General features: G+C 29.9%; 1 protein-coding gene across 3 annotated transcripts in view; it reads left to right on the top strand.

Moving 5' to 3' along the window:
* LOC119607760 (ubiquitin-conjugating enzyme E2 W) overlaps positions 1–12,076 on the top strand; it is a 41,043-nt gene extending 28,967 nt beyond the window's left edge. For 2 of the 3 annotated variants that reach the window (XM_037961862.1, XM_037961863.1), the window contains exons 2-4: positions 9,275–9,366; positions 11,418–11,752; positions 11,832–12,076. In XM_037961862.1, coding sequence (XP_037817790.1) covers positions 9,275–9,366; positions 11,418–11,752; positions 11,832–11,845 — 441 coding nt within the window. In that variant the 3' untranslated portion in view covers positions 11,846–12,076. Of the gene's footprint in view, positions 1–4,716; positions 4,911–9,274; positions 9,367–11,417; positions 11,753–11,831 lie in introns of all 3 variants that reach the window. The other variant, XM_037961861.1, reaches the window with a different exon arrangement.
* Positions 12,077–13,305: the final 1,229 nt, after the last annotated feature.

The following is a 13,305-nucleotide window of genomic DNA, read 5'->3' as shown; positions in this document are numbered from 1 at the left end:
TACTTACACATTATATAGTTCATATACTCGTCTGAAATTGTAATTTTTTTATTTTTATTTTTTTGTAAATTTCTTTTTTATTTCAATTTCAATGCGCGACACTAATTTATTTTTACTTTAGTTTGTGATTTTTTTTGTTTTGTTTTTGTTTTGAAAACAGCACGTGAAATGTGCATGCAATTAAGAAAATATAAATCTTGTAGTGAACTTAAAAATATATGTATGTATGTATGTATGTATGTATGTATTTTTATAAAAATTATTTTATATATAAACATTTTTCTATTGAAAACTCATGTTAGTAATTGTGGCTTTATTTGAATTGTTGTCTGTCTGTCTGTCGTGGTTAGAGAAAAAGACACTTTTATTTTTACTATAAATGTTTTAAATGTTTCATTATGGATTTAATTACTGTGATTTTTTATTTACGGTTTTAACAATTATTTAGTGATGCTGTTGGAAAAAAATACAATATGTATTTTTTTCTTTTCATTTACATTATAATTTTGTGGTTAAGTGTGAAAACATATTTTGTAAATCGTAAAAGTGTTTTAAATTTCTAAACAAATTTATTTTCATTGCTGTTATAACTATTTATATAAACTATAAATATTTTAATGTTTATTTTTATATTATTTATGCCTTTTACCAAATTTATTTTCAATAGCTCATTTTAAGTATGGGACTTTATTTATTGTACAAGTGGTCCAATTACAGTCAGCAATTCAACGCTTATATTTACTTTGTCTTGCCACTTGATCGTCTCAATATACCGATCGATCATGCGTGCATTGTGTGACTTAGTCACAAATTGAATACTTTTTGCATTTTTCAAAATATTATAAATTTACATGTGAATAAGTCTGTTTACATGAGTTCAATTGAATTAACATTTGTTTGTATCGTTGGCTAAAATGCAAACGGTCCGATGGCATTCTTAATGGTACCGTAAATCCCTGAATTTACTATGATCAATCACATTATTTTATGATTTATAATTTATGAATACCTAGAAAAAAACATTTCGTATGCATTCATGCAAGGTCACAAAGTTCGAGAGCATTAGTGTTAAGGCTAAATGGGGAACCCAAATAGTTGATCGAAATGTGTGGCATTCACGGAGAAGTTTTGAGCTAAAATACACACCGATCAGGGGTTTAATAACTGCTTGACTATCAGTATAGGTTCTGACATCCTTATTAGATATTATGTAGTAAAATAGTTAGATAGATAAATAGATAGATAGATAGATAGATAGATAGATAGATAGATAGATAGATAGATAGATAGATAGATAGATAGATAGATAGATAGATAGATAGATAGATAGATAGATAGATAGATAGATAGATAGATAGATAGATAGATAGATAGATAGATAGATAGATAGATAGATAGATAGATAGATAGATAGATAGATAGATAGATAGATAGATAGATAGATAGATAGATAGATAGATAGATAGATAGATAGATAGATAGATAGATAGATAGATAGATAGATAGATAGATCGCTCGCTCGCTCGCTCGCTCGCTCGCTCGCTCGCTCTCGCTCGCTCGCTCGCTCGCTCGCTCGCTCGCTCGCTCGCTCGCTCGCTCGCTCGCTCGCTCGCTCGCTCGCTCGCTCGCTCGCTCGCTCTCTCGCTCGCTCGCTCTCGCTCGCTCGCTCGCTCGCTCGCTCCTCGCTCGCTCGCTCGCTCGCTCGCTCGCTCGCTCGCTCGCTCGCTCGCTCGCTGCTCGCTCGCTCGCTCGCTCGCTCCCTCGCTCGCTCGCTCTCTCCCCCGGTCGCGTTCTTTCTTTCGTTCTTGTTCGTTCGTTCGTTCGTTCGTTCGTTCGTTCGTTCGTTCGTTCGTTTGTTCGTTCGTTTGTTCGTTCGTTCGTTCGTTTTCGTTCGTTCGTTCGTTCGTTTTTTTTCGTTCGTTCGTTCGTTCGTTCGTTCGTTGTTTTCGTTCGTTCGTTCGTTCGTTCGTTCGTTCGTTCGTTCGTTCGTTCGTTCGTTTCGTTCGTTCGTTAGTTAGTTAGTTAGTTAGTTAGTTAGTTAGTTAGTTAGTTAGTTAGTTATTTAGTTTGTTACTTAATGACCCATTTGAAGCGGCAATAAATGAAATGAAGCTCTTGAAATAATATAAACTATAGGCTCCAAGTTCATACTGCCTGCATTTTGAGCGACTATACTTTTTGACGCATATCGCAAAAAATATGCCTAGATACAAACAATGTAATTGAAAGTGATTTTAATGCATTGAATTGAATCAATCCAAAGGTTTCAATTGTATACAATACAGTACAACGTTTTTTTAATTGATATTTATTTATTCTTTGTACCTATAAAACTATATTAGTGACTCATCAGTAAACGTGAAAAACCATTCACCTTAATTTGTAAAAAATTAATTATTCACAGCCGTTTGCAGGATGTTTGCTATTGGCAGCGTAAGGAATTAAAAATGTCCTTTTATTGAAAAATTGTGTCATTGATAAGAATATTAAATTTGTTGTACATATTTTGAATTATGTAAAAAGACACAGTCACTTTTTATTCCACCGATTTAGCCAACATTATCCCAAAAACTGTTGTTAAATTATATTTTTTTATAAACAATAATATCCAGGAAAGAGGTGTGAGTTTTTTCTGCGTAATTACTTATCTTTTAAAAAAAATCATTTTAACGTTATGTATTTATTTATATTAAATTTTTGTTTAATATTATAGGTAAATAAAACAAACAAAAATTGATTATTGTTTATTTGTATTTTTTGCATAAACTTTTTTGGAAAAGGCTTAACTTTTATAGATTTTTGTTTTGTACGAATTGCTATCATTTTGAAAATAGAAAAAAAAAGATAAGATAAAATATAATAACAAATAATCAAACCATATTTACCTTTGTCTCCAATTAAAGTTTTATTAAGTACGTAGGTTGTGTAGAAATTTGTAAACCCTTGTTATTACTTTTATAAACAAACCAGGATATTCAACAGACAGCCTTTACCGAAAAGAACTGATTTGATCGAGGCGAGTATTGGCGTAAAAACTTCCAGAATGTGTTCATACTTCATAATATTCCATTATGGCAATACTCGACCATATTTAGTTATATCTGTTAAAAACAATTTAAAAAGAAGTGGTTGGGAAGTTTTTGTCTCACCTGATTTACAGTCCAGACTTTAACGTATGAATACTATTTGTTTTGATCCATGCGGAACGATCTCTCTGGAATATGCTTGACTTTAAAACAGGGTATACGAAATTGACTTGATTCGTTCTTAGTAGAGCTAAAATCATGAGTTTTTCGGAATTTTCTTAATATCTATGTTAACCTCCCCCGGGGCATGTTACCTAGATGAATTTCCCCTATATTGGTGAGTGTTTGCATTCTAGGGGGGAAAAGGTGCTACCAGTGGTGTAAAATGTATTCTAGGCCTTTCCTTGGAACGATTTGAACTGTGGACGAATCAGAGAGTTATATAATCTGGTATCACGGGAGTTTCGGACTTTGTTTAAGAGGTCCCTTCAGGAAGAGAATGTATGTTAAAAGACTTATACACAGTGAAATTTATATTTCTAGATATGTTCGGTACAGTTGCCGAGACTACAGATAGTCCTCAGAGGAATGTCTGTCGGGATAAGTGTTGGAAATTAGTTGGTGTTAATGTTTATGATACGGGTGGTATGCGGGCCTCTTCCACCCGTATACCTAGAGTGAATGTGTCGGATAAATAAGTATTGTACATATCTTATACAAGGTTATAAATTTTACAAGGTCGAAATTTTACTGCTTTTAGAAAGTCGTCTTTTTGATTTTTTCATATAGTAAATTTGACTTTGACTTTTGATTATTCCTGAACAAAAACTTAATTCTCTGAATGTCATTCTTAGAACACAATTACAAACTTCTATGGAATTCTTATACAAAATAACTTATCATTATTTTGTTTATTTACTCAAATACAAAACAGATGTGTAATCTAAATAACAATTTGTGTAAATAATGATCAACTATATCTAAATGATTAAGGTCATTTGTAAAGTTAATTAATTTAGATAAAATTGTTTTCTAATTAAGCAATATCTTTATGACTACTAGTACTAAAGAAAACTAAAACTTTTACAACAACCCTCGTTCATGTTTACCATCTATAAAATACCGCAATATGGAGTTTTTTTGCAAAAACAATCAATAAAAAATAAACTAAATAACAAACTCATAGAAATATGAGCATATTTTTATTATGGCAAAAAAATATTATTAAAATAAAAAGAAATTTTGTATTATAAGCATTTTGTGTTCCTTTTTTTCACTATATTTTTTTTTCTTTTCGTTATTGTAAATATTTTGTTTTTGATAGCGAAAAAAATATAAAAAAAAAATAAAACAAATACAAATTGTATACACGAGTATAAAACATTCAGTATAAAAATTAACACCGCATTTGTTTCTATTTTTCACACAAATAGATTTTAGAATTTATTCTCTTATTGCAAGTACAACATTAAACAACGTGCAATTAAACAAGTGCTATTTAATTTGAGTTAAAATTAAATAAAAAAAATAAAAAAGTTTTTGAAAAAATTACAATACATAAGAGTACAGTTCATAAATAATTTTATACAAAAATATTAAAAATTTAACAATTTAAAAATTAACAGTTTTTATTAAGAAAATAAAAATGGCTTTCATTAATTTAATTTAAATAATAAATTATTCTTAACAGCTGCAAATTATTTAGAAATATAAATAAAATAAACTTAAATAAGTAAAAGTTGAAACATGTCCAAAATAGTTAAATTATTTAAAAGTAAAAAAGACAAACCGCCAAAGGCGGAGATTATAACGGAGCCAAAGGAACCCGAACAATCCCTGACAAAATGTGGAAAACCTTTAATCTTGGATAATACACGTTGGGAGGCAAGTATTGAAAACAACAAAAAAAAAAAATAAAAATTTCAAAATTAAACATTCTGATTGTTAAAGTTGTTAAATAATCATTTTAAATTATTAGTGATTTAATAGAAATTTGAAGTGTTTAAAAAAAATTGAAAAAATATGTCTAATATTAGTTCAAATCTTTTTTTATAAATTTTTTTACCTATTGAATGAATTTTTCTAATCTAATTTTATTTGAAAAAGATTGAATGAACTGATTTAACCACTGATTCATTTTTATAAGAAATCTATACAATGAATCGGAAATAAATAATATTGTATAGATATTTATATTGAAAAAAGATATACCGGAAAGTGTACTTTTTATTACCATATTGACTCAATTTGTGGATAAAATTAAACTTAACAAATATTATTTCCAATAACTCATCTTTATAAATAGTTGGTACTCTACCAGCTCGAATATTGTAGGTAATAGTTCGAAAATTTTTAATTACCATCACTAATATCACTTTTAATTCAATCGGCTCATAAATTGCTGAGATATGATCAAAAGATAACGAATACTTGATTAATGAGTTATCTCAGATACGTAACGTATTCATGAAATATTTATGTATATCAAATAAGAGGTTTATCAAAGACCTTTCAAATAAGATTTTTTGCACCAAAAACTGATACACTTAATTTATCTTTGCTATGAAAACATGACTATAGACTAGACTATATACTAGACTAGACTATAGACTAGACTAGACTATAGACTAGACTATAGACTAGACTATAGACTAGACTATAGACTAGACTATAGACTAGTCTATAGACTAGACTATAGACCAGACTATAGACTAGACTATAGACTAGACTATAGACCAGACTATAGACTAGACTATAGACTAGACTATAGACTAGACTAGACTATAGACTAGACTATAGACTAGACTATAGACTAGACTATAGACTAGACTATAGACTAGACTATAGACTAGACTATAGACTAGACTATAGACTAGACTATAGATTATAGACTAGACTAGACTATAGACTAGACTATAGACTAGACTAGACTAGACTATAGACTAGACTATAGACTAGACTATAGACTAGACTATAGACTAGACTATAGACTAGACTATAGACTAGACTATAGACTAGACTATAGACTAGACTATAGACTAGACTATAGACTAGACTATAGACTAGACTATAGACTAGACTATAGACTAGACTATAGACTAGACTATAGACTAGACTATAGACTAGACTATAGACTAGACTATAGACTAGACTATAGACTAGACTATAGACTAGACTATAGACTAGACTATAGACTAGACTATAGACTAGACTATAGACTAGACTATAGACTACTATAGACTAGACTATAGACTAGACTATAGACTAGACTATAGACTAGACTATAGACTAGACTATAGACTAGACTATAGACTAGACTATAGACTAGACTATAGACTAGACTATAGACTAGACTATAGACTAGACTATAGACTAGACTATAGACTAGACTATAGACTAGACTATAGACTAGACTATAGACTAGACTATAGACTAGACTATAGACTAGACTATAGACTAGACTATAGACTAGACTATAGACTAGACTATAGACTAGACTATAGACTAGACTATAGACTAGACTATAGACTAGACTATAGACTAGACTATAGACTAGACTATAGACTAGACTATAGACTAGACTATAGACTAGACTATAGACTAGACTATAGACTAGACTATAGACTAGACTATAGACTAGACTATAGACTAGACTATAGACTAGACTATAGACTAGACTATAGACTAGACTATAGACTAGACTATAGACTAGACTATAGACTAGACTATAGACTAGACTATAGACTAGACTATAGACTAGACTAGACTATAGAATACTATAGACTAGACTATAGACTAGACTATAGACTAGACTTTAGACTAGACTATAGACTAGACTATAGACTAGACTATAGACCAGACTATAGACTAGACTATAGACTAGACTATAGACTAGACTATAGACTAGACTATAGACCAGACTATAGACTAGACTATAGACCAGACTATAGACCAGACTATAGACTAGACTATAGACTAGACTATAGACTAGACTATAGACTGGACTATAGACTAGACTATAGACTAGACTATAGACTAGACTATAGACTAGACTATAGACTAGACTATAGACTAGACTATAGACTAGACTATAGACTAGACTATAGACTAGACTAGACTAGACTAGACTAGACTAGACTATAGACTAGACTATAGACTAGACTATAGACTAGACTATAGACTAGACTATAGACTAGACTATAGACTAGACTATAGACTAGACTATAGACTAGGTAAAGATTCCACGATGAACTGCAGATGTAGCTGGGTGTGACTTGGGCTACATTCTAGATTTCATCATGGCAATAGATTGCTAATTCACATAACGGACAATATCTGGAGAAGATATTCTTCTGTCATTCATTTTGTTATTTTCTTTTTCTCTGTTATTCTCGTCGTCGTTAGAACTAGGAGCTTAAGGGTTTCGACAAGTATTCTGTATCGATAAATTTTGCTTGATATTGAAAATGTGCAATATTGGTTTCCCGTAGTACAGTTTCGTTTATAAATATGTTGATCGTAATGAATACAATAAGTTTTATGAACCCAAAACTTATACTGTCATTATCAGCTAATGAGAGACCAAATCGCATGGTTAGCAAATTATAATAATATTAACTTTTAACACTTTTATATTTATAAATATGGGAAATCACTATGAAAGTTATAGAAAATTATTAAAAATAAGCTCTGTTGCCAATGAAGTGCACACTCGAGTGATGATGCACTGATTCATTAACATCTAATCATTAATTTTTAATTTATTATTGTTAATGCGATTTAAAGTGATTGTAAACTGTATTTACAACTAAAAAATATAAAATATGATTTGTTTACATTGATTTAATAATTTTAATTGTTGGTCATAATCAATTTTATTTAACCTTTTAATCAATAATACATTTCATATTTTCATTTTTCAAATAATATTTATTACAATCAACAGGTAGGTCATACTGTCCTTTGGGGCATTTTACATGTTTCAAAACACGTAGACTTATAGACTTTAAGTTTGCACTTATTATTATGTACTTATTAGTATTTGATAATAGAAAATATAAATATTTACAATCCGGGTTATTCCCATAACAATGGGTCTTATAAGAACAACTTTATCGAAACAACAGGCAATGGGTTTATAAAATGTCATAAATACTGTCAACTGATAATGAAGAGTAAAAAAAGAGTATTAATTGGCTTTATATTAAAATTTATATTTAAAATATAGAAAGTGTAGTTGGTTAAGAAGGGGCTATTTAATTTATACTCCGTGTTATAGTTATACTAATATTATTTAGCCCTACTAACTCAATTAAAGTTAAATTGACAGTTTTCGTACAGAAATTATTTTAAACGGCAGAATATCTACCGGTTAAAAGATAATCGAAGGTGAAGTTAACGGGTCTTAAAGTTTAATTGTTATTAAAAGCTTTCATTAACACTTAATTAATTAATAGATTAAATGCTAATATAGTAAATATATTGACATGATCACCAAGCTGTATTGCCATGATTGGCAATGATATAACGACGTTCTAGGCGACATGCAATGATTGATCTGCTCTCTCTCTGGTCTTTATTTATGTCTAAAATATTCGTATTATTAGAATTTTAAATAAGATTTATAACACGTGATGTCTTACATATAATAACTTATACATTAGATTACAATTCAATCATTACTTCACTCATGCTATGTTATTCAGTTAGTACATAGTAATCATTCAATAATTTGATTAACAGCTATGACAAGACTTTATTAAGATTACGTTAATAATGTATAGTGACAGTTTGTTGACATAATTATGAAACAGACTGTATTAAGTATCTACTATATTTTATCATGCTAAAGTAATTAAAAAAAAAAGAAATGTACTTATAGTACAAAAATACTTTTACAATCTTATCTAATCAAATTAAATTAAAAAGAAAAGCAAACAAAAACCATTGACGTATTCAATCTAACAATGTTTTTTAATATTTTTGCAAAAAGACTTTAATTAATTCTATTTCAAAAAAAACTTTATATTAACCGTATTTTTATATGATTTTGTATCTGTATGTATTTGTAAATTTTCCAATTATATGTCATCACTTGAAACTTAAATAAAACGAAAAAAAAAACTAATTAAATTTTTAACAATGACGTCAAATATTAGATGATGACTAGAAGTGAAAATTTATTATTATTATGACTAATTTGTAATTATGATTGATTATTTATTGTTATTTTTGTTTTTTATTTACAGAAAAGACTACAAAAGGAATTAATGTCATTGATTAAGGAACCGCCACCAGGAGTTTCAGTCGATACTGACAGCATAGCCACTAACTTATCAGAGTAAGTAATTGATTAATATTAAAGTCAATGATATTGACGTTACTTCTAGAACTCGTTATGATTCTAAAGAACTTTTAAGGAGTTATTAAATAACCAGTTCTTTGATATACATTATGTTAGGTAAAGAAAGGTCCAACTAAGGTTCATTCTGATTCTTTTCATAAAAAGTAAATAATCTCGATTCTAGATTAGAGAATAATTATGTTAGGTTAGGTTGATAGGAGGATGTATACTACATCAAATCCGAAGAAATACACCTAGGCCACTATCGGGCCTGTGGTGCGCTCCTTATCATGAAAAAAAAAATTCACTGAATGAATTATTTTTCAGTGTTCAGAAACTCAGTTTCCTGAACGTAATTCCTAAAAATCTTCCAATCAGTGTTAGTCAGGAATGTTATTTCCTGTTATTTGCCTGGCGGTGGTAAAGAAATTGCTCCAGAGTTTCACTGTCCTCTCCACATGCTCTACATTCGTCTGAATCCGCACGTCCAATTTTGCATAGATGTGCTCGTAATCCTGTGTATCCACTTAGAATACGTACCATCATACTAACTTCAGACTTGCTCATTTTGAGGAGATTTTTCGTCTTGCTCTCATCAGGATCACCCCATAGGATCTTCGTGGTTCTACCCACTGTTTCATTATTCCAAGAGGCCTTATGGGATTCTCTCACCCATATTTTTAGTTCAGCTTTTGTTGCGTCGAAACAGAAAAAAAGAAAGGACATTGAGAAGATTAAGGCTCAAGGAATACAATCTGTTTTCTGAATGTAAAGATCTCGATGGAAGGGACAAAAAATGATAGATGATCAGAATACATAGTCTCCGAATGTATAGTCTCCAATCGAAAAAAAAAAAAACTTCTTATTCCTCTGATAAAACCTAGTAGATTTCTCGGGTAATAATCCAGTTCATAGTGAAACCCAACTTTTTCAGTCTGGGATCCCGAATTTTAGAACTGTGGCATTATGTGCGGTATAATATTGTCACACTAGCAGACAGAAGACCTAATACAACAATGCCCCGTTAAAATCCCTGTCAGAGTCTACATCTATCTAGTCCAATAACTGTTTCCTATGCTTGCACATCAAGTTTAGCCCATAAGACCTTTGATGGTTGCTAAACATGGTAGTTCACTGTTGCAAATGGACAAGTAGATTCGAAAGGATTCCGTTTTGACAGGACCACTTCACACGTCAGAAAAAGTATTGTAAAGTATTAGATCAATGGCCTCTAGCGGTAAGAAATCTCAGGAAATCATTAACTTTAGACGTAGATAACTCACCAAGGTTGAATATGAAGTAATTGCAGAGGAATCTATTTATCTTGGCGGCTAGAGTAGGGCATTCGCAGTGAAGATGGAAAACCATTTCTTCCTTTTCCCTGTCTTTGCTACAGTATTCGTGGAAGAGGATCCCCTGCCAAAATGCGTGTGTGCATTTCCCATTTTGCAAGCCACTTCGAAGTATCCCGTCTATTCCGGGTTATAAGCTTCATAATGCGTTTCTCTCTGAAAGGATGCCACAATAATTTGGCCCTTATTACTAATTAGTCTGAAGAACATTATAGCTGTTTGGAAAGTTATCCCAGAACTTTGACACTATGCAATCTATTTTACTATACCAGTACTGATTGAAAACGTCTCGGAATCTTTCAGATATCAATCAATAATAGTGACAAATGAAAGGTTCGACCCTCCTGCCTCGTTCATTTAGGTATATCCAATTTACTATTCCAGTACTGATTGATAATGTCGCGGAATCTTTCAAAGATCAGCCTATAATAGAGATAAATGAGTGGCTTTATCCTCCTGTCCACTGCCTGTACCTAACAGTGTCCTTTTTCCCTACTTTTATATTTCCACGAATATTGAGAATTGTCGCCTAGAACAAATATTTTTTAACTTAGTTTTTACTTCAAAATCCCGGGAATTTGCGCACAATTTCGCGGGCTTTCAGAATGAAAACCCTAACCTGTACCGAGTTTTATTTACATTGAGAATTTTAAAATTAATCTAAAGTATTTCTTTCTTTTTTTACTTTACTTTTAGATGGAAAATAAACATAGATGGTTTCGAAGGAACTCTATACGAGGGTGAACACTTTCAACTATTATTTAAATTCAATAACAAATATCCATTTGATTCGCCGGAAGTAACATTTATTGGCAACAATATACCCGTACATCCACATGTCTATTCAAATGGTCATATCTGCCTTTCAATATTAACAGAAGACTGGTCACCGGCCCTATCAGTTCAGTCGGTATGTTTAAGTATAGCCTCAATGCTGAGCAGTTGTCGCGAAAAGAAACGTCCACCAGACAATACGCTTTATGTCAAGACATGCAATAAAAATCCCAAAAAGACTAAATGGTGGTATCATGGTAAGTGTTTTTTTTTTTAGCTAAACAAAAAATAAATTTATCATCATTATTTCATAACTCTTATCTATAAATTTTTCAGATGATTCCGTTTAGTTATTTGATAAATTAGAGCCCATTGTATGGGCTGTACTGTGTTATCCGTTTGAGGTGCTGAGTCATGAGTTAAAACAACAAATCAATGAAATCACTATTAAGCATAAATTGTCTGTGAAACAATTTCGCCAGCGTTTAAAAAAGTTACTGTTAAAACGTTTCAAAATTAATAGAAAAACGTTTGTGAAACTAAAATACATAAATAAAAAATATATATTTACATAATAATATTATTTTTTAATTAAGGTCATGTACTATTATATTAATTATATAAAAAATCATAAAATTAAACACAATCATTTTTTCAAAATTTCAAATTTTTTCAATTGCAAAAAAGTAAAATAGGAAAAAAGCCCGCAACTAATAATAAAAACAAAAATCGTTCATACTTATACATAAAATCATTTTATTTTATATATATATAAATATCAATACATATAGACACTTATTCATACATACATACGATTATAAATAATTATAATGCAGATAGAATATAAAAGTGTTTAAAATTATTTAAAACTTAAAGATGAAAAACCGCAATTATTTCTAAATAAAAAATATCTAATAACTTATTATATCTATGATTTTGTTGCTTAAATCAAAAGTATTATTCATACAATTACATACAAACATATACGTAAAAGAATTAAAACTATAAATTATGGAATGTTGTGTATACTTTTTAATTTTATCTTTGTTTTTGAAGAAATACATTGAATATTATAATTTGGCTAAAATTAATACAAATTTAAAAAAAAAACAACAAACAATGCTGCCACATTCCAAATTATCTATTATAAAAATATTCTTATTGTACATACATATTGCAACAAAATCATTTTAGTATTTATAAAACAAATTAACAAATGAAACGAAATTACGTTTCAAAATCATAAAAAAATGTACCTTTTTTAATTATATTGTATATCATTGTTTCTTCTCATCGTGTTCTTTTCGAGTATCTCATATGCACCCCATATTTCATTTATTCCTTAATAAATTATAGTTATGACTTATAAAGTTTAAGTAAATACATAATTCAATATGATAAATAATAATAAAAAGAAACAAATCTAATTTAATTGTATTGCAATATTTTTACTTCAAACTGATAATTTTCTATTACTAGAAAATTGTGTATAAAAGTTATTGAAGCTAAAAGAAGTGGTAAGTTTAAATGACGGTACAGTTAATGCTGATTCGTTTATTTAAAAAAGGAGTGAACATTAAAAAAAAAACAATAAAGAATCACAAATTATTTATACCTAGTGGTGCCCGGTTCGCGTTAGAAGCCCATGATAAGCCATGTTTACACGTGAAGATCTATATACTCATCAAAATTTTAAAATAATCGGTTTAGCGGTTTAGGTGTAATTGACTAAAAATTTTAACTTCGGTGCCATCAGTCGGACAAATTTAAAACTTTACAGGAACACTTCTCACGATTCTTGGAACATATA

The sequence above is a fragment of the Lucilia sericata genome, unplaced genomic scaffold (assembly GCF_015586225.1).
Source record: "Lucilia sericata isolate MDLA Ls3-8-SP2 unplaced genomic scaffold, ASM1558622v1 Contig000745F_arrow, whole genome shotgun sequence".
NCBI lineage: Eukaryota > Metazoa > Arthropoda > Insecta > Diptera > Calliphoridae > Lucilia > Lucilia sericata.
The sequence above is the reverse complement of the archived record's forward strand: the minus strand, read 5'-3'. Positions and strand labels throughout refer to the sequence as shown.